Genomic DNA, 27,401 nt, shown 5'->3' on the forward strand with positions numbered 1-27,401 from the left:
GACAATGACGAGATTCGTGTTACGTTGTTCACGTGATTAATTTTTTGTGAGTTTTGAATCCTCCCCTTATTATCGCTGTGAAACGTCAGAGACGCGGCTCCACACCGGGGCAGGGCTCCACACCGGGGCAGGGCTCCACGACGCGGCTCCACACCGGGGCAGGGCTCCACACCGGGGCAGGGCTCCACGACGCGGCTCCACACCGGGGCAGGGCTCCACGACGCGGCTCCACACCGGGGCAGGAAGTGGAAGACTCGCTCGGCTTCGACGCCTCTGCGCTCTTTCACACGTGAGAAGTGTGAAGTTTTTTTTTTTTTTTTTTTACTGCCGCGCAGGTGAAGAGGAAGAGCAGAAAAGCCCGGAAACCGTCCGTCTGACGGGGAACCGAACCGAGGTAAGGACCGGGGTCTTCGACGCCGCCCGCTTCACCTGATCCGTATCATCATCATCGTGATCACGATCACGGCGAACCGGGAATAAAGTTTGAACAGAGGGTGGTAGCAGCCTAGCGGGTAACACACCTGCCATGAACCAGAAGACCCAGGTTACAACCCCGCTTACTACCATCGTGTCCCTGAGCAGGACACTTAACCCCGAGTGTCTCCAGGGGGGGACTGTCCCTGTAACTACTGATTGTAAGTCGCTCTGGATAAGGACGTCTGGTAAATTCACTCTGTCGTGTCTTCTCGGAACGTTTAGAACCTCTCTGAACCTTTTTCTGAAGCGTGTTGGTCTTCTCTGCCACAGGTGAGGGGAGATGTTGAGGAGAACGTGAGGAACGCTGCTCCCTGCCTGGCTGTCAGGATGAGTGTCACGAATGGCGAAGGGTCAGCGGGTCAGGGCGAAGAGCGCTGCTTCCTGCAGGTCTACGCCAGGTCGTCCCAGGAAACGCTGCGGCGCTGCGCGGTTGCGGTCACCGAGTCCACCGGCGCGGACGCCGTCGTCCGGGACGCGGCCGCCTCCCTCGGCCTGGACCCGTCCAAGCGCCATGTCCTGGTGGAGGTGAGAGAGGGCGAGGGTGACGCGTGGCCGCTGCCCCCGGCGGACCGCCCCGCGCGCCGGTTCCTGCGCTGGCCCAGGAGCGCTCAGGCCCGGCACCCGCCGAGCGAGGGCTACTACTTCATGCTGGAGGAGGTCGGGGAGGACGACCCCGCCGGGCTGGACAACCGCGGCTTCCTGCCCCCGGAGCAGGACGACTACAGCGACCTGTGCCGCCTGCCGGTGCTGACGGAGGGCAAAATCCTGGACGCGCTGCGCCGCCGCTTCCTCAGCAAGAAGATCTACACGTACGCCAGCAACATCCTCATCGCCATCAACCCCTTCAGGTTCCTGCCCATCTACAACCCCAAGTTTGTCGCGATGTACGAGAACCACCGGCTGGGAAAGCTGCCCCCACACATATTTGCCATTGCAGACACGGCCTTCCACGCCATGCTGAGGAAGCGCGTGGACCAGGTGGTCGTGATCTCGGGCGAGAGCGGCTCCGGGAAGACGCACAGCACCAACTTCCTCATTCACTGCCTGACCGCCCTCAGTCAGAAGGGCTACACCAGCGGCGTGGAGAGGACCATCCTGGGGGCGGGGCCTGTGCTGGAGGTACTGGCCGCCCTCGCGATGACGTCGCGCGGCTTCTCTTGGCCTTTGATGGTTTTTAAATTCGTACGCAGTTATAATCATGTTATAAAAATGCAGGGAACCCCACTGACTACCATCGTGTCCCTGAGCAAGACACTGAACCCTGAGTGTCTCCAGGGGGGACTGTCCCTGTAACTACTGATTGTAAGTCGCTCTGGATAAGGGCGTCTGGTAAATGTCGTAATCGTAAAATTGATCTTGTGTGGAAATGTTCGGAATCATCCGGTCCATTACGGCCTCTCTCTCGTTTCCTTTAAACGCTGAGTATAATGCAGCGGAGCCGCGTAAAACGTTCCTGTATTCTGTTTTAAAGTCATGCAACAGGTTGAAAAGTCGTTCGTACTCCAGGATGTGAACAGGTTCGAAAAGGTGATCTCTTTCATCTTCGTAGCTCGTTCGCGCGACCACAGGCCGTCATCGTCCCCCGCAGCACACGTCCACAATCGCTGTTTCAGCAGGCGTCTTGGGAAATTGTAGAAAAATTAGAAAATATATATATATTTTTTTTTTACATTCACATGCGAGAGACCCTTTTTTTGGAATCAACCTGTTGCTATGTAATAAATCCCTCGTTTCTTTCCAATGAACAGGTCGTTAATTGGACGTGGGGATCTCTCTGCAAAAACCTGTTTCCAGTGGGCCGCTGGAGTCAGCGTTTAACCCGAGAACCGTATATTTACCGCAGACGGGTCTGACAAGTTCTTGTCTGGACATTTCAACCCCCCCCCCAACCCACTCTTTTGGCCATTTGACATGATTTTTCGTTTGTTGCCATCAAAGGTGGTTTTTATAGCGCAGTATCGTTAGAATTAAAATTCGTCGTTAATAGTTTTTAATAGTTTTAATAGCAGTGACAGGGACACTCCAGGGTTACGATGTTGTGTAGAGTGTCGCTTTCTGGACTCTTTGCTTTCTTGCGGTCCCAGTATCATTCCCTGGGGGGGGGGGGGCAGGTTCTTATGGCCGCAGCTTTACTATAAAAAGATACAGCACGTCGATCGCGGCGCAATAAAACGCGGCGCATTGCAGGAAGGACCCAACCGCAAGCGGCGTCCGCGTCACCGAGCCGCCGCGCGGCTTGTGAAGATATGCGGTTTCATTTTGTGTTTTATGATAGTCACACAGACATTCTTTTAAATAAGATCAATCACAACCTACGGCGCGTTACCGCGCATGGTGCCATATGATCTTGTTACTGGAGCGTTATTTGTGAGACTGGTAGGCCCGGCACGTCGGGTGCTGTAGAAAACGGCCCTCAAAATCCGCGCCGGTTGTGGGTGGCGGCCGGGCACGCGGTCCATTGTTCCACAGGAAGTCTGCCATGTATATTTGGAAAGCAGCAGGCCGCTCTATTGTGTCCTGTGGAGCCAAGACGCCGAGTGGCGGTTCCCTAATGGAGAAGTGGCCACTCGTGTGGTAGTAGCCTAGCGGGTGACACGCTCGCCTGTGAACCAGAAGACCCGGGTTCAAACCCCACTTACTACCATCGTGTCCCTGAGCAAGACACTTAACCCTGAGTGTCTCCAGGGGGGGGACTGTCCCTGTAACTACTGATCGTAACTCGCTCTGGATAAGGGCGTCTGATAAATGCCGTAAATGTAAATGTATGTGGGGTTATCTTTGTTGCTGTTTCCTGCGTGCCTTGTGCGGTTGAACGGGTGGGAAGGGTACTGATGGCGTCGAAATGAGGTCAATGCGAGAGGAGGTCCGCTTTCTTCTGTTCATGATGGAGGGATCGTTCTTTGTGGGGGTTTTTATATATATTTTTTTTGCCGTTACAGTTCCTGGTAAAGGGAGCGGGGTGACGGAAGGGCCCGCAGAGAGTCTCCTGCAGGGCGTCGCCGGCGAAAAAGCGGACAAACTGGAACGAGCCGAGGCAGGCCCCGGCGCGGCCGCGGCGTCAACAGCGAATACCTTTCCAGCGGGCGTTTTCTCCCGGGTGCACCCGCGCACATCCGGTCGGTCCGGTTTCCTTATCGCGCGTCTGGGCCTCGGCTGAAGCCCGGCGCGGGACGTTCGCCGCCGCGTAGCACTGGCCCAGGTGTACGCCGAACCGGGCGTGTTTCTGCAGGAACCCAGCGCGCTCCACGCAGTCGCCGTGGGCCGTAAAACTGCGGATAATGACGCAATCCTTCGTTCTGCTCTTTTACCTGTGAAAGGGGTAAAAAGGCACCAGAGAGCCCACCAGCATTTTTCATCCCTCTTTATACCAAGGCATTTGTATAATTATTGTAATATATGTACAGTAGTGTGCAGAGGTCCATTAAAAAGCTGCAAGGAAATATGTGAACGTAACCAAAGCCCCCTGTGGGTCAAACATTGATTGAATATTGATTTACCTAAAGCATTTATTGCAGAATTTCCTTCTTTTCATGAAACAGGGACATGATGAGCGTAGAGAAAGAGACTCGGTTCTCCTACTGTTCTCTGAGCAGCAATACAGTATTTTCTCCGTCTGTAGACTTTTGCTTGTAGGCGGTCGTTCGTTAGTTTAAAGCGACATTTTCACATTTACGGCTTTTATCAGACACCCTTATCCAGAGACACAATGGAAGTAAGCGAGGTTTCAACCTGGGACTTCTTCTGGTTCATAGGTGCGTGTGTTACTCACTACTACTACAACATCTCTGCATGTCAAAATGGACGTTATTGACAATCACGTTATTACTTGGTGTCTATTTTGTACTTGTGTTTTTAAGATGAGCTATTTAAGAGTTACTTTGTCTTTCCACCGATACGATCAAGCAAATTCTGACATCCGAACAGGAATTCTCAGTGTCTGGTTAGCTGTGTGCATGCGTCGCGCTTGCAGCTCATGGGTTGAGCGCTAAAAGAGCTTGGTGATTGACTGCCAAGCATGATGTGATACAAGTATGTGACGTCATGTTACAGAGGCCATAAAGAAAACCGTCTCGTTTTGCACGCAGACCAAAAATTGTGAGAGTTCAAGAACACGTTTCACGTCGTGCATATGTTTGCGGCACTTGTGCTCAGTAAACTCATGCAGCGAACTTGCACATGAATCAACCTTCATACAGTGCCATCTCTGACTCTGCTTTCAGATCTATGGAGGCTTTAATGGTTGGTGGCCATAATTGTCATTTTTATAGTTTGATTCTTAAAAATTAGCAGTGCGTACGTTTCACTCAATGACATTTATTTTTGGTAAAAAATTGCCACTGCCATGTAATATGTGTGATTTTACTTTACTGTTATTTACTTTACTGATTTTACTTAACTGTTAAAATATATATAAATATAAAATATATAAACAAAATATAATAATTTGCGATAAAACTCTTACCGTTTTTATTTATTTTTTTTTTTTTTTGTAATCTTTTTTTTTTTGGTAATTCCTGCTTGTATTTATCAGTAGACTTGTGTTGCAATATTACATTAGAATTACCCTTGGTGTGCTGCTTCTCTTTCGTGTTAAACCACTTCCTGCACACAGATTAACTTGTGTGTTCTGCCTTTTTCACACTAGGCTTTTGGCAACGCCAAGACCGCTCACAACAACAACTCCAGCCGCTTCGGGAAGTTCATTCAGGTTAACTACACGGAGAGCGGCGCTGTCAGGGGGTGAGTCACGGGTCTGATGTTCACGTTCCTTTCCTCTTGCCGTTGTGCTGCCTTACATTATCAACACGTGGCTACAACACATGGCACTCAACACCCTCGCAAAGCAGTGGTGGACTAGCGGGTAATTAAGCGGACCCATGACTGAATGATTGGGGGTTCAAATCTTGAACCGCCAAGGAAGAGCTGTAATCTGGCCTAAAATATTTGACCCGACCCCAAAAGTACAGAGGGAAAGGAAATGTGGGGCAAATGGGTTTAAAACATATTCGCCAGAGGCTAGCCTCTGCTTCAACGTCTCAGCATCCATTCTCAAATTAAATTATTGCAAATCAAATTAACAGTTTAATAATTTTTTTTTTTTACATTTAATAAAATAACATTTAATCACATGGAAAGGATATGGTACTATAGACTGGAAGTACGTGTTTGCTGCCCCATCATTTAACACGTGATCCTTCAAAACCCCACCTCGACCCAACCTGAACCCGAACCTGAGCCCCAATATTTACAGCTTTATGCCAAGGTGCCACTGATGTCCCCTCGAGGGTCGAGGTGCCGTCCCCACACACTGCTCCCCGAGCGCCTTTCATGGCCGCCCACTGCTCACTAAGGTGATGGTTAATGCCACATTAATCACATTCAGATACGGCGCTAACTTAAAGTGATAAAGTGTGAATGATACACAGCAGCTCAGCACACGGTGAAATTTGTCCTCTGCATTTAACCCATCACCCTGAGTTAGCAGTGCTTCAGCCCCTTGGTGGATCGGGATTCGAACCGGCAACCTTCTGATTACGGGGCCACTTCCTTAACCGCTAGGCCACCGCTGGACCAAGAAACAGGATTATATGTCAGAAGTGGGATTCGAATGCAGCGCCTTAGACCGCAAGGCCATCCTGACCTAGACTTGGATATGGAATATATGTGAACCGCACCACGTTAGTTGCTGTCAGTAGCCAGCATTCCATGACAGTGTGTCGTACCCGTGAAGCTGCCTGTGCCCAGTTCAGGGTCGTGCAACCTTCACAATGTTTTCTCGTGCAGGCCACAGTAATATTTAAGCCATGCGGTACTTGCTTTGCAGGGCCATTATTGAGAAGTACCTGCTGGAGAAATGCCGTCTGATATCCAGAGAGAAGTGTGAAAGGTACAGATGGTTACGCGGCAAATTTCATATGTGGATTGTATGAATGAAAAATAAATACTATGTAAATGAATGTCGATGTTCAAACAGTGCCTGGTTTTCAGGAACTACCACGTTTTCTACTATCTGCTGGTTGGCGCGTCAGAGGAGGAGCGGAAGGAGTTTAAACTTTTGGAGCCTGATGATTACGTCTATCTTAATCAGGTACTGCTGTACATCATCATGAATACATGATGCTTGAAAAGTGGTAGGATTTACACTGATAAGCCATAACGTTAACTCCACCCACTTTATGTTAAGACTCTCACCCATTCGCCACCAAAAGAGACCCATCAAGACACATCAAGTCATGCACTCCCCTGTTTTCAAGTCCAGTAACTTGTAAAATGGATCTGTCTTGTTTATTCAGCACCTCCAACAGATACTTGATCACCACAAACCTGCTGCTATGTTCCTCAGACCATTCTTGAACCATTTTTGCAGGTTGACCGGGTTCATTACCCTGCTAAAAAGAGCTGTACTTGGTCAACGATGTTTAGGTGTCATAGGTAACATCCACATGAATGCAGGACAGCAAAACACTGCCCAAAGTAGTGCGTCCTAATACCATGTCTTCCGCAGTTAAAGGATGACCGCGCCCCAGTGATGCACCCCTTCTTCCATACCCCTAACTATAACGGTGTCATTACAAAGAATACAGGAGACATATTTAGTATTTAGTTTTATGCAAACATTACGACCAACATGTGTCACGTAAAAATAGAAAAACAAATACATAAAATCAAAACCATACAAAGAAAAGAGTGTCAAATGTTGTCATCACAGACAAAGCCAACTGTTTTGATGAGCCTGAAATATGAAACGTGAGTCTTCAGTGTTGTTTTGCAATGTAACAATAGTGAGAAAGTATTACAGTGAGTATATTTCCATGCTATTCGGACATTCATAATGTGTTTACTGTGCTTTAGGAAAGTCTTAATTTAGAAGATGATGAGTTGGAGATTAAACACGAGTTCAAGAGGCTACAGCAGGCAATGGAGATGGTGGGCTTCTTGCCGGCCACCAAGAAGCAGTATGTAACTCCTACTCATCTACACATTTTTAGAGATGTTTGCACGCCTGACACTGTGCTGTTGAGACATGAAACCATCAAAGGATTCCTTTCCCTAAGTCAGAAGCAGGTTAGGACGTGCCTCAAAACTGAAGAATTCGAACAGCATTTTTGGCAGATTACTCTGTCATCTTTATAAACCGAGAAATGTTAAAGAGAAACACACATTTTACATTCTTTCATTCATTCAACCAGCCTGATGTCATTAGTTTTGCATTTTTGTTATATTTGTGCGCAGAATATTTTCTGTTCTGTCGGCTATTTTGCACCTGGGTAATGTAACTTACCAACAAGCTGAGAACGGTGAGGGCCTAGACGTGGGACCACCGGATGTTCTCGACACCCTGTCCAGCCTGTTGAAGGTAAGGAACATCCATCATTGATACACGTCACCGAACGTTGTCCTGATATGAATGTATTCATTTCACCAGTAGCAACCTCGCCGTGCTTTTATTCATTCAGTCATCTTCGTTTGTAGTGTGGGTGGGCGTTCGTAGAGGGTTATGAATGGACCGTGGATTTATTCAATAAATAAATACACAGGTGCAATACACACAGATGAGGCATTGTCTATATTCTTCATCACTGGACTTTAAGGTATAACATACCTTACTGGGGTACAGTAGGGCTTTTGAGGGCCATTACAAGACAAGTAAGTACCTGAAAGGTCTTTGTTCTCAATCTGTGGTTCTCTTGTTGATACTCACAGCTGCTATGTGTTTAGTTGCGGTGTAGTTATAATTCTTCATAACCACAGTGTAGTACAGTTAATGTCTGCTGTCTTTTTTGCAGTATTGACAGTGGATGACAGTCCGTGATAATCAATATTCATATCAGAATTAAAATTCTGTCCCGTGCAAGTCTGAGAACCACTGTTGTAAGAGAACGCGTAGCAGAACTGATTGTGTTGGTATGAATGGATGCATCTGCTCTGTAAAGGTGAAAATGGAGCTGCTGGTGCAGGCGTTGACCAAAAGAAAGGCAACTACGGCTAATGACACCCTTATACTACCCTACAGCCTCAGTGAGGTAAGCTGAATCATAATTACTGTAACTCCTTACTGCACCAGAACTAACTCGTTTATTACTTATTTCCAAACTCAGGACTCCATAGTTTTCAGATCATTGCCTCATGGACTGTATTTAATGACTTTAGGCACTATTTTCAAACGGGCACTAGACACTATGCCGGGGGGCAAGTTTTAATGATGTTTTTCCATGTGTGGTAATGATGGGCACATGTTTTAATCATCCAGAATGAGGAAGTATCATGCATGGAAGCTGTCCATCGGGTTCCTCCTTTTTTACATTCTGTGTCCTGGGTGACAGAAATCATTACATATCAACAATAAAAAGTAGTTGGTTCCTCTTCATCATGATGCTAGATAATTACCAAGAGGTTCTTTCTTGTTTATATCAGCATTTATGTAAATGCTGAGGATACCTGACATTATACAAGCCTACGAGTGCCAAGCTCAGTGTGCAGTCCTGCGCTTAGCGCCAGTCTGAAAATAGTGCCCAATATCTTTACGTAAGCTTCCTTGGAGTCAGACGGTGGTGTTTAGGCTGTTTGCATGTATTCCTCCACCCTTGATTAGGCCATCACTGCCCGTGATTCGATGGCCAAGTCCCTGTACAGCTCGCTGTTCGACTGGATTGTCCTGCGCATCAACCACGCACTCCTCAACAGGAACAACATGGAAACATCCGTCCCGGTAAGGAGCTCCCAGGGGACTGACTACTCTGTGCTTTCAGTGGGCAGTGTGCTACAGAACTGAAGCCTGAACTGTGACTTGCTGTGCATCGTTTCGTATATTCCGGAACACACTACCTCTGTATGGTGAATAATAGTGAATAATATTAATGCACCATTCCATTTTGCACAGCAGTATTTGCACTATTTTACTTTGCACATTTATTATTTATTTCAGTAGTTTAGTGCTGTCGTTCCCGTTTTTGTCTACATGTTTTAGTTAAATGTTACTCTTGCACTGCCTGTGTCCCCTGTTTGCACTTTATGTAGCCCAGTTTGTCTGTTTCGCACATTTGCACTTTATTTCATTATGTAACTTTGTTTAAATGTCACACGTAGCACCAGGTTTCGGAGAAAAGATGTTTCGTTTCACTATGTACCGTCTAACATGTATGTAGCAGAAATAAAGCTGAACTGCTTGAACAATAATTATCAATTTCATCACTTTCACAGAACCTGTCCATCGGTGTCCTGGACATATTTGGATTTGAAGATTTCAGGACCAACAGCTTTGAGCAGTTTTGTATTAACTATGCCAACGAGCAGCTGCAGTATTACTGCAACCAGTACATATTCACACTCGAGCAGGTAAGGTGGGAACATGTATGTGCAAGAGGGAGAGTCTGGTCCCCGCCGCCGGCGTGCTGATCTCGCCGGCTCTGGGTTGCGCTGTGTTACAGGCCGAGTACCAGGCCGAGGGCATCACTTGGCGTAACGTTGACTACACTGACAACCTCGGATGCATACATCTAATCAGCAAGAAGCCCACTGGACTCTTCCATCTACTGGATGAGGAAAGCAAGTAGGGACCTGCCAAGTGTCGCCTGCAGTTTCCTTTTATGTGCCCGTCTCTCGGTTGTTCTGCATGTTGGTTATAATAGCATTAACAGAGTATTAGGGAATTAAAATATATTGGGTTTTGTGTGCTTAGCTTCCCTCATGCAACCGAAGCAACACTGCTGGATAAGTTTAAGCAGCAGCACCAGAAGAGCCCCTACTTTGTGCCCACCCCAGTGATGGAGCCCGCCTTCGTCATCCAGCACTATGCAGGGAAGGTCAAATACCAGATCAAGGTAAACAGAGGGGAACACACTAAGTGGAGTTAAATAAAAGTTGCTGTTATTTGTGAAATATCATTTCTGGTCTAGTTAAGAAACTAATAAACTGTATTGGCAATGTCGGCATTGATGCAGCAATGCCGTATGATCATTTTGGGTGGTAGTATCCTAGTGGGTGACACACTTGCCTGTGAACCTGAAGACCCAGGTTCAACCCCACTTACTACCATTGTGTCCCTGAGCAAGACACTTAACCCTGAGTTGCTCCAGTGGGGGACTGTCCCTGTAACTACTGATTGTAAGTCTCTCTGGATAAAGGCGTCGGGTAAATGCTGTAAATGTAACTGTAAATTTACTCAAAGTGACTTATCTAATCTAAGAATGTAGTTAATAACTCTCATACCTGATGATGGGCATTATTCTCCTTTGATGTTCAGCTTTTTAATCATTTTTTTTATCTGACATCAGGTGACATCAGTAGAACCAAGCATTATTATTTTTGACTTGTATGAAACACACGGCACAGTTAACCTAGCAAGAGTTTTATGCCACATGCCCTTCCTGACATTAGCCCGGGCTTGGGACTGTCACCCATGTCCCTGGTGACTGGGTTGACTCTGTGCATGAGCACAATCTGCCCAAATCAGATTGACTATAGGAGGAAGTAGTGCTTGTTTAAATTTGGAAGGAAGACACTCAGCAGTCACAACTGTATGTGTTCATGTATTTTTTTAAGTCGTGCATTTCCCCACAATTGCAGGAATTGCTACCACAAGCATGATATTTTTACATTGATGTAGTGGTGTTAAGTTAAAGTTAATCTGTTTGAGTGCAGAAACCAAATAAATTTACTTCATTAATGTCCACCGATGTAAACAGACAGACATGGGTTGCCATTTGTAAATTTTCCCTGCTGTCTCTTTGTGAAGGACTTCCGGGAGAGGAACATGGACCACATCAGGCCCGACATCGTGGCTGTGCTGCGCAGCAGCGAACGCGGTTACCTGCGGCAGTTGGTCGCGGCGCACCCTGTAGCCATATTCCGCTGGGGGATCCTGCGAGCCACCATCCGCACCCTGGCCGCATTTAACCAAGCCGGCAGGCGCAGGGCGGAGAAGTATCCAGGTGGCCATTTCAAGCAACCACTTTCTGTTTTAACTACAGGGTGGGCCATTTGTATGGATACACATTAATAAAACGGGAATGGTTGGTGACAAGTTACAGAAAAGTTACATCTTGTGAAATTACCAATAAATTTGATGTCACATGACCCTCTTCCTAAACTAAAGTTGGATCCAAGATGACCAACTTCAAAATGGCCACTATGGTCACCACCCATCTTGAAAAGTTTGCCCCCTCACATATACTAATGTGCCACAAACAGGACGTTAATATCACCAACCATTCCCATTTTATTAAGGTGGATCCATATAAATGGCCCACCCTGTATGTTTGGGTTTAAGAACTACATGTCACTGAGGGATCTGTGTATGTCTGGTAGGTGAAGTCCGGCGCTACTCGCGCTCTTCTTTTGACAAACGCCGGCAGAGCTACATCCTGGAGAGGGTGATGAGGTGAGCCTCATGGGTTTCAGAAATCTCTCATGGCTAAATGTGCTTCGTGAATGACGGAATTTCTCTCTTAATCTCCACAGTCAAAGTATGATTGACTTCTCGTTTGACTCCTCTGAGGAGCTTCCCCTAGATGTTTTTGAGGACATTTTCACCACCTTTGAGAATAAAAAGTAAGTTAAAGTGTGTGGTTCAAAGCCTTTTATGTTGTTTTACCCATTAGTGCAGATAAGTCGTGTAAATGATAAAAGTTATGAAATGAGCGTCATTTATCTTCAGATATATGCATGTGTGTCATTGTGCATTTTTCTCACATCATTGAAACTGATGCAAGGTTATCAAAAAGCTCACTTTATTAAATATTATTACAAAAAGGAACATTAATTGAATAATAGTAACCATGTGGGAGGTATCAATTTGACGCGATTCACATTGTTTACTTTACAATATAGTTTTCTCACGATTTTTAAGCTGCAGAATAAGAATAAGCTGCAGACAAATTATGTTTAAAAATATCTATCAAAAAAATACATTTTCCATAATTGCAAAATTTCCCTAACAAAAATGAATTTTAAATACAAAAAATGGCTAAACAAATATGAAAGTATTTGAAAGTAAATACACTAAGTGTGAAAGAAGGACACAACTCGCCTGACCTCACCAAGCAGACGTGAACTGCTGGTAATGGTCATTTCCACTGTCAATGCATGATCTGTGATGAAATCTGACACATGCCCCTTCCTCTTTTTAACTGTTGCGCGTCATAGGATATTAAAGTTCTTCAATCTAAAAATCAAAGCTGTAAGAGTCGTTACACTCATGACGAAGGGTTTGCACAAGCAGTCTGTTTCTTCCCAAGCAACCAAATATGTTGTTAGCAGTCAAAAATGCTGCTGCTGATTGATTCACCCATGCATCTGAATACCCACTGGGTACTGGTATGTTCTAGGGTATGTTTTAAGGATGCCGTTCAGACGTATATGTAGGAAGGAAGCAAATCAGCATTGGCTGAGCCAGTGGTCCCCAAACGTTTTCCTCTGGACCTGTCTTCTGTATAGAAGAACATGTTGGCGCCCCCGTGACCGACCTGTACGCTTTTTCCTTACAGACTTAACTGGGATTTATTTAAAACATAAACAAATTGCCTTTGCAACAGTGTTATTAAAAGCAAAATGCATCATATATCTAAAATGTTTATAGTGTTTATGCCCAAAAATGCACCACTTGCATCCTACTGAAGGGTTGCGTCCTGAATGAGCAGTCAGGAGGCGTCTTGCTGATTGGTTTCTCCTTGTCATGTGAGGAGGTTTACAAATGACCACAGTTTCATTTCTAAAAAATAAAATTCTTCTAAATCAAATCTGATTCTGTTCACAACTCTTTTTCTATGTAATGTCTTGGGTGTTTCACCTGGGTTGGTTGAAGTAACTTATCTAACTATGTCTTCTTTGTTCTACCCATAGTGCTGTTCAGTATCTGTCCTTTTTTTCTACTGTCCCTCTAACACTGTTCTTATGTAACCGGGAAAAATCAGGGATTTGCATGCACAAACGAGCACCTCTGTAAAGATGTTAGGTGGTGGAGGTCCACATAAGCTTCAACGGTCTGGCGTTTTTCTGCGGAAGTGCTACCGTCCTTTTCAGTGAGTTGGGACCTCACAGTTTTGCTTAGGACATTTCCAGTGTAATTTGATGACAAATGTATTGGAATAAGACATTTTCTCTTTAAAAAAAAAAAACAGGAAAAGCAGAACCTCAAGGAACAAACAGCTCATTCCTAAGGTAAATCCTACTGCCGAACACATTTCCTGAGGAATTATGCTTCCCGAGTAATGACTTGTGTCTGGTGTTTTGTAGAACCTGGTTGATTCAAGTTCTCTGAAGTTCATTGTGGGCCTGACTTTACACAATCACCCCAGTAGATGTCTTCTCCAGCTCCACAAAAAGAAGAAACCCCCGAGCATCAGTGCCCAGTTTCAGGTCTGTGGTGAGCGCCATTACGTCTGAAAGCAAAATGGGTTTGATGGATTACACATGACTAATAGGAAGCTAATGAGAAAATCAATGACACTCGCGCTGTAATGTCCTGCATTCTGCAGTCGTCTCTCAACCAGCTGATGGAAACCCTGAAGAAGGCGGAACCCTTTTTCGTCCGCTGCATTCGCTCCAATGCCGAGAAGGTATTGCACAGCTCCAGAGACGCCTGAGAAAGCTTCAAATCCAGTATTAGTTAGTAACAGTCTGGAGTTTTTTTTGACTGTCTGTCCACAGCGGGACATGCATTTTGATGAGGCTTTGGTGCTAAAACAACTGAGATACACAGGCATGCTTGAGACAGTCCGCATCAGGAGGTCTGGTTATGGAGCCAAGTTCACGTTCACGGTAAGAAGCCTTTTTGTGCACAAGAAGGACGGAATGAGAACATCAGTAGTCAAGATCTATAATATCTAATCTGATGTTATTCGCTGCCATATTTATTTTATATTGTCATTATAAAGAAATATCTATGATAATTCCAATGAGTAACAGTCCAACATTTAATCTTCTAAAGACATGAAAACCCATATATGAAATGACTTAAATATATTGGCATATAAAAAGCCTAGAATATGTGCTCTGAACACAAACACTATTTTGTTACTTGCATTCCCATATTTTGCATTATTGGAATGCAAAATATGCTTAAGTATCCCAACAAGTGAAATTCTATGGAATTAGGGTTTTTATTTCATACTACTCAACTGATCCACGGTGATCCAGTGGGTCACCAAATCAACATTCTTCCATGAAAAGATGGCAGAAGGGATGGAACCTTTTACAAAAGTGCATTAAGTTATTTGCACAAAGATCAATCCAGAAAAAGAAAAATAACGAAGAAAGAAAAAAAATATTTCTTAAATCTAGTTTGTATTACTGTGTCTCAATATGAAAAGAACAAGACCGCCTGTTAAGTAGTGCAGTCATGGACAAACGTTTTGAGAAAGACAAATACTGGGTTTCACTTCAATGTTTTTAGATCTTTTCTGTTCTGTGGTTTGTTGAAGTATAATTACAAGGATTTCATAAGTTTATTGACAATTACATTAAGTTTATGCAAAGAGTTGATATTTGCAGTGTTGGCCCCTTTTTTTTTTCCAAGTTCTCTGCAGTTCGCCCTGACATGCTGTCAATCAACTTGCTTTTTTTTTTGTTTTTCTGACTGATGGTGACCCATTCCTTCATAATCAGTACTTGGAGTTTGTCAGAACTTCTGGGTTTTTGTTTGCCCTCTTGCCTTTTGAGGATTGACCACAAGTTCTCAATTGGATTAAGGTCCGGGGAGTTCCCTGGCCATGGACCCAAAATTACTTTTCTTGTCTTAGTTCTCACTCTGGTCGTCGTTCTTCACCAAACGGTTCTTGGATGGTTGGGAGAAGTTGCTGTTGGAGGATGTTTTGGTACCATTCTTTGACAATCAGCTACGACGATCAGCTACGAATGAGCTAGCTAAAGCTATGACCGTAAATTAAGCTAAAGGTAAAGCTTACGATCTGTAAATTTCCTATGAGGCCACTGCGGCACGCACCCCCCATCCCCTTCCACTAAAGCAAGGCAACAGGGCCAATAAATGTCAGGTTCACGATGCACTTTTAAATGTAATGCCATGAAAAATGACATTTTGTTGCAAGAAATCAGCGTAAATACCTTGTCCAATTCCTGAAGCCACTGTTTTTTAAGTCGATTATTGGTAAAATCATTAATCATATTTGAATGAAAATTCAAAACCTGACTGCTTTGTGAGAAAATCTGAGTATGTGACACGTAACATCCACACCATGCATGTTGTTTTAAGATAGTGGAATATTTTATTATTTTTTGCTGAAACATCAGCACAAAATATGTCTGATAACCGATAAAATCACCCCTGATTAGTTTTTACAACTCAACTACTAATGGTGGAAATATTTTTCTGTACATGCTTAAATAATTTTTCAATTTTTTTTTTTTTTTTTAAGGAATTTATTAACCAATTTCAAGTACTGCTTCCTGTGACGATTACAACACCACAGAAGGATATTGTTAACCTTCTGCAAGAACTGGGCCTGGACAAGAACAACTACCAAATTGGAAAGACTAAGGTTAGATGGTGGCAATCACTAATGGATCATTTGTGGACTTCTTACAATATATATGAGTCATGCAAAACATGGTGATATTCAGAAAACATATCTATACGGTTCTGTCAAAATTCTTCTATTTTTGGTCATTTCTACTTCCATCGGACGCCTGGACTTGAGGGTTTGGTTCTGGAGATCAGTATTACCAGATCTTTCGTGTCCCTTCATCCAGGTGTTCCTGAAGGAGGGAGAGACTCACAAACTTCAGGAAGCTCTTCACAAGAAGGTGATTCTGAGCATCATAGCTCTGCAGCACTGGTTCCGTGCCTGCCTGGCCCGGAAGCAGTTCCTGTACAAGAGACGGGCAGCTGTCACCATTCAGGTATTTTTTTTTTTTTTTTTTTTACTGCTTTCCTAAACTTAATTAATTTGCTTCCCACCTGCACCTCAGTAACTTTCTTTTGGAATTTGTCCCAGCGTTGCTGGCGACGTTTCCATGATCGGAGACGCTGGAAGGCGGCCAGCTTGATCCAGATTATCTGGCGGGAGTCCCATCACCGAGTGGAGTACATGCAGCGGCGGGACAACTTCAAGAGGATGCAGTTGCTGGCTGAAAGAAGAAGGTATGCCCAGAATCTTCAGCTTCATGGCTAAGGTTGTGGCTACATGAACAGACTTTCCTGACGTTCTGTTCTTCATGGATCAAACCCTCTTTAGAAGGATGGAGGAGGCGATGAGGAATGTAAGTTCAGAAAAGACGAAGAAGCCTCTTCCCCTACTGCCCCTTCAGCAGAGAGAGCAGGAGGACAACCAGTCCACTTCAACTAAATCAACAGAACCTTCATCAAAGGTCCGCGATGAGGCTCAAGACCAGAGTAAAGTCAGCAACAGGACCGAGCCGAAGGTTACAGAGGAGGATGACCGGAAGCCCGATGAACCCACAGATCCGCTCTCCCAAAATGAGAACGGCAAATCCAAGAGGGCCAGCGCCGACTCCTCCTCCCTGCAGCGATACAACAAGAGCATGAGAGAGAAGGCTGAGAAATGGAAGGAGAGACGGAGCGAGGTGCTGCAGTACATGGGCGAGAGCAGCAGCGCGGAATCCAGATGTCTGAAAAACCTGAAGTAAGACCATGTGTGCAGTAGGGGGTTTTCTTGTCTGTTGTCAGTTGTTAGAACCAGGCCTGCATGACGCTTGATGGAAATCCAAGGTTTTTGCTTAGAATCATGATAATTCTCAACACACCATTATAATAAAAAAATGATTACTAATTAAGTACAAATTTTGCCATGAATTAATCACAATTCATCCTTAAGACTAAAGCTTGCTATAATGCATATTTAGTACGGCAGAGACAGTTGTGGGAAAGATGCTCAGATGGGGAGATAGAGAAGATGTTTTTTTTTTTTTTTTTTTTTAAATAATTAAACACACAGCAGACGTTAAATAGAATACTTGAAATGCAGCCATGACAGGCGCCCGGGGAGCAGTGTGTGGGGACGGTGCTTTGCTCAATGGCACCTTACCGTGGCAGTTTGGGATTTGCACCGGCAACCTTCTGATTATGGGGCCACACACTAGACCCCCACTGCCCCGAAACAGGTCATCTGTCAGAAATGGGATTTGAACCCATGACTCCAGGGGAGACTGCGACCTAAAAGCAGCATCTTGGACCGCTTGCCGATCCTGACTTACTCACAAATACTTAATTCAGGCAATGTTGTTTTGGCTTAAAACCATGCCTACAATTCTCAACAAACCATTTTTGTAATTTTTGAAAATTAATTGCATCTTTTGGAACTAATTAATGGTGATTAACTCTCCAGACTAAAGCTTGCTGTATGCATATTTAAAACTATTATTAAACTTATAAAAACACCCTGCAGACTCTGACAGTCAATAAAACACAATTTTGTGCAAATTATTTTCTATTAAATTTTTTATTCAAACCTTATGTAGACCAGAATATTGCACAATGCTGTCTCCAGTTGTGTTGAATTACTGTGAATTGCATCTTTTAAGAACATTGTCATGCAGCCCTGTGCAACGTGAATGTTTACTTTATCATGTCTGTCTTGTCTAACAGAGGACAGTCAATGTCCCTGGATAATTTGTACGGGCTGAGTTCCTCAGAGTCGGACTCTGGTGCGACCTCTCCTGAGGTAAGGCCATGCTACGTTTAAATCTCCACTGTCACTGAGATTTATATGTGCTGTTTACACTTGGCTCATTCTGGCACTTTTTTTGAGAAGAGTCGAATGCAGAAATCTGACAGTTAAGTGAGCATAATTTCACATGATAAAAATTATGATTTGGGCGAGAAATATATAACTTTGATATCCACACCGAGTACCCCATTAAAAGTGTCTTTAAGAGTCAAGTGTCCTTTCATTTACAGCATTTCAGACGCTGTCTTATCCAGAGTGACTTACAATCAGTAGTTACAGGGACAGTCTCCCTGGAGCAACTTAAGGTTAAGTGTCTTGCTCAGGGACACAATGGTAGTAAGTGGGATTTGAACCTGGGTCTACTGGTTCACAGACTGGTTCACAGGAGTGTCTTAACCTGTGACCAGAGGTGGTTATTAACGTGTTACATTTACTCAACTTACTTTTACTTAAGTACATTTGTCATTTAGGAACTCGCTACATTGGGCAACACTCGACTCGTTACTTTTTAAACCATTCATTCCATACATTAGATTGGCTTTATCACATGACACCATTTCACCAATGAGATGTAGCTATACAGTCACACGACCACACATAAACCGTGGCGGCACAGCACAGACACACAATTAAAAATGGTAGTTGCAAATGACTCCAGTGCTAAGACCAAAGGTAGCAGAAAGAATACAGAATCCCAGTCGTTCATACTTGTACTTTAATATTATTATTTTGGAGTAATGCTTCTCATACTTTTCCCACCACTGCTTGTGACCACATTTTTTATATTAAACTTTCAAAAGAGAAACTGATCTCAGATCTGAGCAAAAGGGCAACTTCTGTCAGCAGCCAGTCTTAAGCTGTGGTTCCCAAATGCTCTCCCGACTCACGCCCTGTACAGGGAACCATGCGTGTCCATAGAGTTCAGAAGCACAGGCGCCGGCTAGCACCCGCCCGCAGCGGGCTGATGCTAAAAGGCGAGGACGGCCAGGAAGAGTACTGGAGTTTCCCCCTGCCCCCCATCAGCCCCACAGGGTCCGTCAGGGTCAATCCCAAACCCTTACCCAAGGTACCAGTCAGTGGACGTCCGAGGAGACTGTGCATGCAGATGTGGGAGCATGGCACTGCCAGGCAACGTCTTGCTATGCTTGCAGGGTGTTTCTCCTGTTTTTTTTTTTTTTTTTGTCCAGCTTGAGTTGGTGGCTCCCTTTAAATATGCTTTATTATGCGCTGATGTGGAATTCACAGATAGCAGACTTGAGGCTAAGGATATTGTCCCTGATGAGGAAATATGGTTTCTTAAGGCTGTTAGGCTCCTCCCCTTTACAACTTTGTATATAAAAAATCATCTTGTTCATCTTGTAGGTGCCACAAATAATTACACACCAACGTCTATTTTTACAGCGTTTTGCAGACCCTCTTATCCATTCATTGAAAATCTCTCATTTAGTTCACTAGGACCTAATCAGTCAGAACCCAACTGTAGGAACATCAAGTGGACGAGTCTAGATTAATGCTTTCCTAGTGCCTTGAGAGACAGTGGTACCAGTCAAGCAGTGCAGGAGTGATGAGGGATCTGAGGTAGGAGGGTGTGACCCTTGGCTTTGTAGGCTAGCACCAACCAAAAGTGGGATGTAAAATTTATTTTAGCACTGAGAAAATATGGACCTAGCAAAAAAATCTCCCTTTTGCGTGGCTGCAATCAAAAGTATGTGACTGGACGACTGAATGTAACATTTACCTCATTTTGTTGTTTAAATGGTAAATGGAAGGGCTGAGGATTGTAGTAGGAAGTGGTGTCTGATGAATGTGGGCTACATGGTGGACTCTGCATCAATCTTAGGGTGCTGAAGCCTGTTCTGTTTGGTGACGGGAGCGTTATTGATGGGTCATGGTTACACTCACTGTGCTTGACCAGCGAAAGATACTGATGGCCTCTGATTAGTCTGTGTTGTGTGTTAATGCTGGTTGTGCCTTTGCAGATAAAAATGCCTGTAGAAGCTGATGGAACAAAACAACCACAGATGAGAACAAGTGTGGTCTCTCCAACGACTCCCATTGAGAGGTGCTCTTCACGGTTTCTCTGCGTTGACATGTGAACATTTGTTCATTACTTTGTGTAAATGCATGCTGCTGTTACAACAGTTTTCCCTCGTTCTTTAGGCCTGGATTCCTTAACATGTTTCGGAGGAAGCGGCCACATACACCAGAGGATGGAGCAGTGCCCCGAGGCAAGATAGAAAAAGGAGATGAAGGTTATCTCCCCCAATTCAGTGACTTGTTTCTTATGACAAGCTCTCTGTTTTATGGACTTTGAAGGAATGCAAGTCACACTTAATAACCTTCATGAAAGTCAAATGAATATTGCACTGTATACAAGTGCACCCTCAAACATGCAGTGATCATGCACATGAATGTGAATTGTGGAAACAACATGTATCTTCAAAGTTTACATTTTTAAAAGAATTTGGTTTGGTTCGTTCACACATGGTAAAAAATGCATAATTCAAAGTGTTTTCATTATTTTCATGACCATTTACGTTGGTAGATTCTCACTGAAGGCATCAAAACTATGAATGAACACATGAGGAGTTATGTACTTAAGAAAAAAAGGTGAAATAACTGAAAACATGTTTTATATTCTAGTTTCTTTGCTCTGATTACTGCTTTGCACACTCTTGGCATTCTCTCGATGAGCTTCAAGAGGTCGTCACCTGAAATGCTTTTCCAACAGTCTTGAAGGAGTTCCCAGAGGTGTTTAGCACTTGTTGGTCCAGCTCACCCTAAACCATCTCGGTTGGGTTCAGGTCCGGTGACTGTGGAGGCCAGGTCTCCACTTTTTGTTAAGTACATAACTCAAATGCATTTGGTTGGAATCCACAGGTTTCTGGCATAATGACTGTCGGATATCTGTCATAATTTTTAACATTGATTAAAATGATCGTTGCACATGTGAAGGTTTCCCCTTTTGAATTGATAATAAGTGACATTAAGATGATATTCTTTGTTTTTCAGTTACCTCTCCTAGCCACACCCCCTTGTCCAACCAACCCTTGTCCCAGGTGAAACGGACACTCAAAATAAGTCGTGCAACCCGCGTGCAGAAGTCGTGGAATTCCTCTCTGGATCGCGAGATCACAGACACCAATGAGTTACGGCACTTGGACGAGTTCCTGGGAAATCAGGTCTTGTTTAACAGTCCGTGATGATATGTTCATGTGATCGGATTGATTGGTTTGTCCGTTGGAGACACTGATGACATTTTATGGATGTGCAGATTAATGATCTCCGCAATCGCAACAAAGACCTGTCCTCCACCGAGCTCATCTTCCTCACAGCCACCAATGACTTCAGAGAACACGTCAAAAACATGTACTCTTCCCCAGTACGTGTAGCCATGGCAACAGAAAACACTCCAAAATTTAACTTATTCAAAATCACAATTTAAATTCCTTGCTGTATTTGATAGAAACCCTCGGTTGCCTATAAAGGGTTGATGACGCTTTACCAGAAGAAAGTGGAGACCTTGGCTGAGCCCAACCAGAAGGCCGAAATAAATCTGGTAGTGAATCTGTTCCAGTCGATTCTGGACGGATTTATCCGCGGAGAGATAAAGAAACTGCTTTCTGAGCCAGTCCAGGTGATGGAAATTCTACTTTTCTTTCATTCTTTATTGGGTTCTGTCATCAATGTTGAAGTTTTCATTATATATATTCATATATTCATATTGTTTTGTCTGTGTGTGTATATACACATATATATATTTCAGCCCAACAAAAAGAGCAAGGAAAAACAGAAAAAAGTCAAAGGTGTAAGTAGAACTCTCACAAGGCACAACATCACAGCAGCTGTCAGGTGACCACCCATAATCTCGTGTGATGTTTGTGTCACTGCAGTTGCACAGTCCCTTAGGCCACATGTTCAACACATACCAGGTGACCATCATGCAGAATTGTGAACTGTGCGGCAACTTTATCTGGGGCATGGAGAAAGCCTGTATGTGCAACTGTGAGTACCCGGAATTCTTTTCTAGCATTCTGAAAATATGCAGATCTCGGCCGTTGCTACTCCATTAATCCTGTTATTTTCCAGCGTGTAAAATGGTGTGTCACCACAAGTGTATTCCAAAAATAATCACAGATTGCTCAACACGTACGACCAAGAAGGTAAGGACCTGACCGTGACTAAATAAATACACAAATAGATAACAATGTCTCTGTCCAAAGTGGTATTTATTCATACAGACTAGCCCTGGTTGAGCAAGTGTCATGTCTGTCACTATTTGGGATCAGGGCTCCAAGATGAAGAGTGAGAAATGTTGCATTCTTCAGAAATAATTTTCAGAAATAGTATAAATATACACTGATCAAAAAAATAAAGGGAACACTTAAACATCACAATTTAACTCCAAGTCAATCACACTTCTGTGAAATCAAACTGTCCACCGAGGAAGCAACATTTACATTCTGTTGTGCAAGTGAAATGGAGAACAAGTGGAAATTATAGCTGATTATCAAGCCAAGTCACGGTTGTGCAGGTGGGGACCACGGACCACTTCTCAGTTCCTTTACTTTCTGCTTGATGTTTTGGTCGCTTTTGAACGCTGGCGGTGCTTTCACTCTAGTGGTAGAACGAGACGGAGTCTAGAACCCACACAAGCGGCTCAGGTATGCAGCTCATCTAGGATGGCACATCAATACGAGCTGTGGCAAGAGGGTTTGCTGTGTCTGTCAGCATAGTGTCCAGAGCATGGAGGCGCTACCAGGAGACAGGCCAGTAGATCCGCAGACACGGAGGAGGCCGTAGGAGGGCACAAATGTGCTTGTGTCTGCGCAAACGGTCAGAAACACTCCATGAGGGTGGTATGAGGGCATAGCCACCAAGCTTACAGCCTTAAAGTTTGGCATTTTCCAGAGAACACTGGTGCCCTGTGCTCTTCACAGGTGAAAGCAGGTCTGGGGATGCTCTGGAGAACATTCTGCGGCCTTCAACATCCTCCAGTATGACCAGTTTGGCAGTGGGTCAGTAGTGATGTGAGGTGGCATTTCTTTTGGGGGCCGCACAGCCCTCTTTGTGCTCACCAGAGGTAGCCTGACTGCCATTAGGTACCGAGATGAGATCCTCAGACCCCTTGTGAGATCATATGCTGGTGCGGTTGGCCCTGCAAACCAATGCTAGACCTCATGTGTGTCAGCGGTTCCTGCAAATCGAAGGCATTGTTGCTCTGCCCATTCCCCAGACCTAAATGCAGTTGAGCTTGTCTGGGACATCATGTCTCGCTCCATCCAATGCCACATTTCACCACAGACTGTCCACAAGTTGGCAGATGCTTTAGTCCAGGTCTGGGAGGAGATCCCTCAGGAGACCATCTGCCACCTCATCAGGAGCATGCCCAGGCGCTGTAGGGAGGTTATATAGGCACGTGGAGGCCACACCCACTACTGAGCCTCATTTTGACTTGTTTTAAGGACATTAAATCAAAGTTGGATCAACCTGTATTGTGTTTTGTGACTCAAATCCTGACCTCCATGGGTTGATAAATTTGATTTCCATCGATAATTTTTGCACAGCCATATAAAGAAAAAAGTATTTAATAATTTCATTCATGTCTTATAGTATGTCGTATTCTTGTTCCAGTTTTATGAACCAGGGGCACAGGTTCAAACCCCACTTACTTGCATTGTGTCCCTGAGCAAGACCTTTAACCCTGAGTGTATCTAGGGGTTTTGTCCCTGTAACTACTGATTGTAAGGTGCTTTGGATTAGGGTGTCGGCTAAATGCGTAAATGTAATTGGAGAGAGTGAACTGACTTTGTACCCCTATCTGATGCAGAATAAAAATGAGCCGGGCACTTTGCACTTTGGTGTGGATATTGGTGCCCTCACAACCATCTCCAGCCCTGTCCCCATGGTAATAGAGATGTTGCTCGTGCACGTGGAGATGCATGGTCTGTACACTGAGGGGATCTACCGTAAATCGGGGTCCGCCGGTCAAGCCAGGGAGCTTCACCAGATTCTCGAGACAGGTGGGTCCTGACACACAAGCTCTGCGAGATCCGTACCCTGTGGTCTTACCTTTACATGCATATTATTATACTTTTCCTCACAGATCCCAAAACTGCCTGCTTAGAGAACTATCCCATCCATACCATCACAGGCCTGGTCAAAAGGTGGCTTCGAGAGCTACCTGATCCTCTCATGACCTATAACCTTTACAATGACTTCCTGCATGCTGTAGGTAAGTTTTGTTAGTGAAAGTGACACAACGAAACATGTCCTCTGCTTTTAACCATCACCCTTGGTGAGCAGTAGGCAGCCATGACAGGCGCCCGGGGAGCACCTTGATCAGTGGCACCTTTGGCGGACTGGGATTCGAATCGGCAACCTTCTGATTACGGGGCCGCTTCCTTAACCACAAGGCTACCACTGCCACTTTTCATATAAGAAAATTCAGGTTATGCAGATAATAACACTAATAAAACAAATGATGTTGTTTATTGTGCACTATATTTAAATTATGCTTTAAGATGACAATGCTTCTTCCCAAAAAGGGAACCGATATGCACCCTAAACAGTGCATTAATAATCATAATTCTAAATGTATTATACGTTTAAACACAAAATCCAAAACACCAAGGATAATAGGATTGGTCAGTATAGTATACCAACATTTATTTTCCATTTGTGAAAATCAATAATCCTCCATAAAAACAAAATTACAAACCATTAGGGTCCTAATGGGAGTTGGCCTTTGTTAAGAGAAAACAATAGGCCAGCTCCCAGCATGAAGATTTATGCATCTGGGTGAGGGTGCCACAGGTCATCTCAAGTCATGCAGAGTCTGGCCATCAGCAGGCGCTAAATAAAGTTCTGTTCAGTTTGTTATGTGCAGTTTGCAAAAATAAAGTGGCCGTATGTGAGTTCTGCGGACGATTTAAGGTGATGTGGATGATCCTGGATGATACACACCCAGGTGCAGCACAGCGTCCATTTCCTTCCAATGTGATGGAGGAACTAATGGTTACTCCCCAGGGATTACTTCTTGTACAGCACCATGAAATTAATCCCTAAAACACATATTATTTAATATCCGCTAACCAAACCAAATGTTATCTGTCCTTAGATTTGCCTCAAGCATCGGAACAAATCCAGGCGATCTACCACAAGTTAGAAGAACTTCCTACTGCATACTTGGATACCCTTGAGCGACTTATCTTTCACCTTGTCAGGTAACGTTTTAAACACTGCATTAAGGACTGCCATTGAGGTCGGAACTGGAACTGGCCTACTGTGTATCCCTGCGGTGGGACGGTAATATTCCCCCTCACAGATCTGAATCGGGTTTCAATTTTAGGGTGGCCAGGGAGGAAAACTACAATCGCATGTCAGCCAATTCCCTGGCCATCGTGTTCGCCCCTTGCATTCTCCGCTGCCCAGATGCTTCCGATCCTCTTCTCAGCATGAAGGACGTGAGCAGGACCACCGTGTGAGCATACAAACCTTCTCAATCTTCGGCAATATTCACTAAGAACACCTAACCCAGACCGCTTGTCAGAATAAGGTTGTGAACTAGGTTAATAAGACGATTCTGAACATTTCACCATGCAGGTGTGTGGAGCTGTTGATAAATGAACAGTTCCGCAAGTACAATGAGAAAATGCAGGAGATCCAGCAGCTGGAGTTGGCAGAGGCCTTTGCTGTGAAGCAGCTCAAGCTCCTGAGGCAGAACACGGTAAACATTTCTCATGAGAGGAAGTTCAAAGGTCTGGCTGTTAGAGGCAAATAAAAAGCAATGTGGGCGGTACTGACTCAATCCTTTTCACATGATAGAAGACTTTTTTTTTTCCCACTCCCACCTTAAGTATATTAAAGATTCCACCTCGAAGTATATTTCCTGCTCTTAAAATATATGTGTGCATGTGTAATCTCTTTTTTTTTTTTTCTCGTCTTAAGATCAATGAGGGTCCACAAACCGATATGCGCTCACTTTCCATACCCACTGAAAACACCTTGATAGAGAGAATCAAGTCGATAAAGCAGGAGAAGTAAGAGGAAGAGCATGCATCTCCCAGTCGTTTCAACATTTTAATGTCTGGCTTTAATGCTTATTAAATGCATTTCCCTGTTTTTGAAGGGTTGACTTGACGTTTAGACTGGGTGAGTTTGAACAGGAAACTTCTGATTGCATCATAGACACAGGCTTTCTGCTTAGCACAGCAAGCCCGCTGGAAGGTCAAAGTAAGGCCTTGAATTCAGAAGGTAAGTAGATTCGGACCTTGACTCTTGTACAGTGGCATTGTTGGATTGGGCAAAATCGCTCACCTGATTAGTCTCTTGTAGGAAAAAAACCTGATGAATTAAATAGGCAGAAGGTTGGTTGCCCACCTGCACCCCCTTCCGCCGCGCTGAAGCCGAAACTTGATGACCAGTCCCGTCGACCACAACACAGAGACGGAACGCAGTCCCTCTGTATAATTCCAGAAAAAGATGGCTTGGTGCCCGCCCAGGCTTCCAGAGCCCAGGAGGCCAGCGCTAAGAGCTCGAGACACTACTCTGACCTCAGCATTCCGTACATCGATGAATGACACTGACGCACTGTGGAATTGTACACAGATACATCTCTTCCACTAACGGCCAGATTTTTTACGGGTTCCGTTGGTTTTTTGCATAACCAATCATTCCCATCTCAGAACTTGAATTTAAACCATGTGGACGTTTAGGGCCAAACCTGCTTGCTTCCCTGGGGTTTAACATGCTGCCTCTTCACACTGAGCACTTTGTTCTCGTAGATGTGTAGATATATTAATTGCCAGGCTGCTGTAATACTCCAAATACCATGATTTCATGGACTAATACTACAGGTGTTTTTTGCCAAAAAGATGAGCAAGAAACTGGTAAGGGTAATTTCATTACATTAAGGGATGGTATACCGTATATATATAAATCAGAAGCAGTATAAAATGTTTGGTTTACTTCCAGATTATATTTCATGCGTATAGTTAGTGATGCTTTGCTGATTTGTGGTTTATTCCAGGATTGTGACAGTATGAATATCGCTGTGAATGTGAACGCTGTATACAGATATAGATGTAAACATAAAGGACAAATATTATGCTCAAATTAAAATGTTAAATTACTTTAAACGAACGGCCGAACAAATGCTGTAAAAAAAAAAAAGAACACTGATTTTTTTTTTATTATTATTTTATCTTATAAAAAGACGATTTGTGCTTTGTCTTGTGGTTTTATTACTGAACGGTGGGGGGATTTACTCTTAAATAAAAG

At 44.2% G+C, this 27,401-nt stretch overlaps 1 protein-coding gene across 5 annotated transcripts; it reads left to right on the forward strand.

Annotated features, from left to right (window-relative positions):
• The first annotated feature begins 161 nt into the window (after positions 1–161).
• LOC114787730 (myosin IXb) lies at positions 162–27,351 on the forward strand. Of its 5 annotated transcripts, none has more exons than XM_028975560.1 (42): positions 162–394; positions 748–1,596; positions 5,123–5,217; positions 6,302–6,364; positions 6,466–6,565; positions 7,330–7,433; positions 7,711–7,834; positions 8,412–8,501; positions 9,071–9,187; positions 9,679–9,813; positions 9,906–10,027; positions 10,157–10,298; positions 11,213–11,408; positions 11,785–11,857; positions 11,938–12,027; positions 13,389–13,496; positions 13,596–13,635; positions 13,711–13,833; positions 13,953–14,033; positions 14,125–14,235; positions 15,849–15,971; positions 16,183–16,332; positions 16,428–16,573; positions 16,668–17,075; positions 18,038–18,113; positions 19,018–19,185; positions 20,099–20,181; positions 20,280–20,371; positions 21,132–21,301; positions 21,394–21,501; positions 21,586–21,756; positions 21,886–21,927; positions 22,013–22,124; positions 22,209–22,282; positions 23,950–24,142; positions 24,226–24,354; positions 25,240–25,345; positions 25,471–25,602; positions 25,725–25,848; positions 26,070–26,161; positions 26,251–26,375; positions 26,457–27,351. In XM_028975560.1, exons 2-42 carry the CDS (start codon positions 805–807, stop codon positions 26,699–26,701), a joined length of 5,775 nt encoding a protein of 1,924 aa, XP_028831393.1. In that variant the 5' UTR covers positions 162–394; positions 748–804; the 3' UTR covers positions 26,702–27,351. The 5 variants fall into 5 exon arrangements, with proteins under 5 accessions (XP_028831393.1, XP_028831396.1, XP_028831394.1 ...); XM_028975561.1 differs by having other exon boundaries at positions 163–394; positions 20,280–20,347; XM_028975564.1 differs by lacking the exon at positions 162–394 and having other exon boundaries at positions 1,215–1,325; positions 1,415–1,596.
• The last annotated feature ends 50 nt before the right edge of the window (positions 27,352–27,401 follow it).

This window comes from Denticeps clupeoides, chromosome 4, assembly GCF_900700375.1.
Source record: "Denticeps clupeoides chromosome 4, fDenClu1.1, whole genome shotgun sequence".
Lineage (NCBI taxonomy): Eukaryota > Metazoa > Chordata > Actinopteri > Clupeiformes > Denticipitidae > Denticeps > Denticeps clupeoides.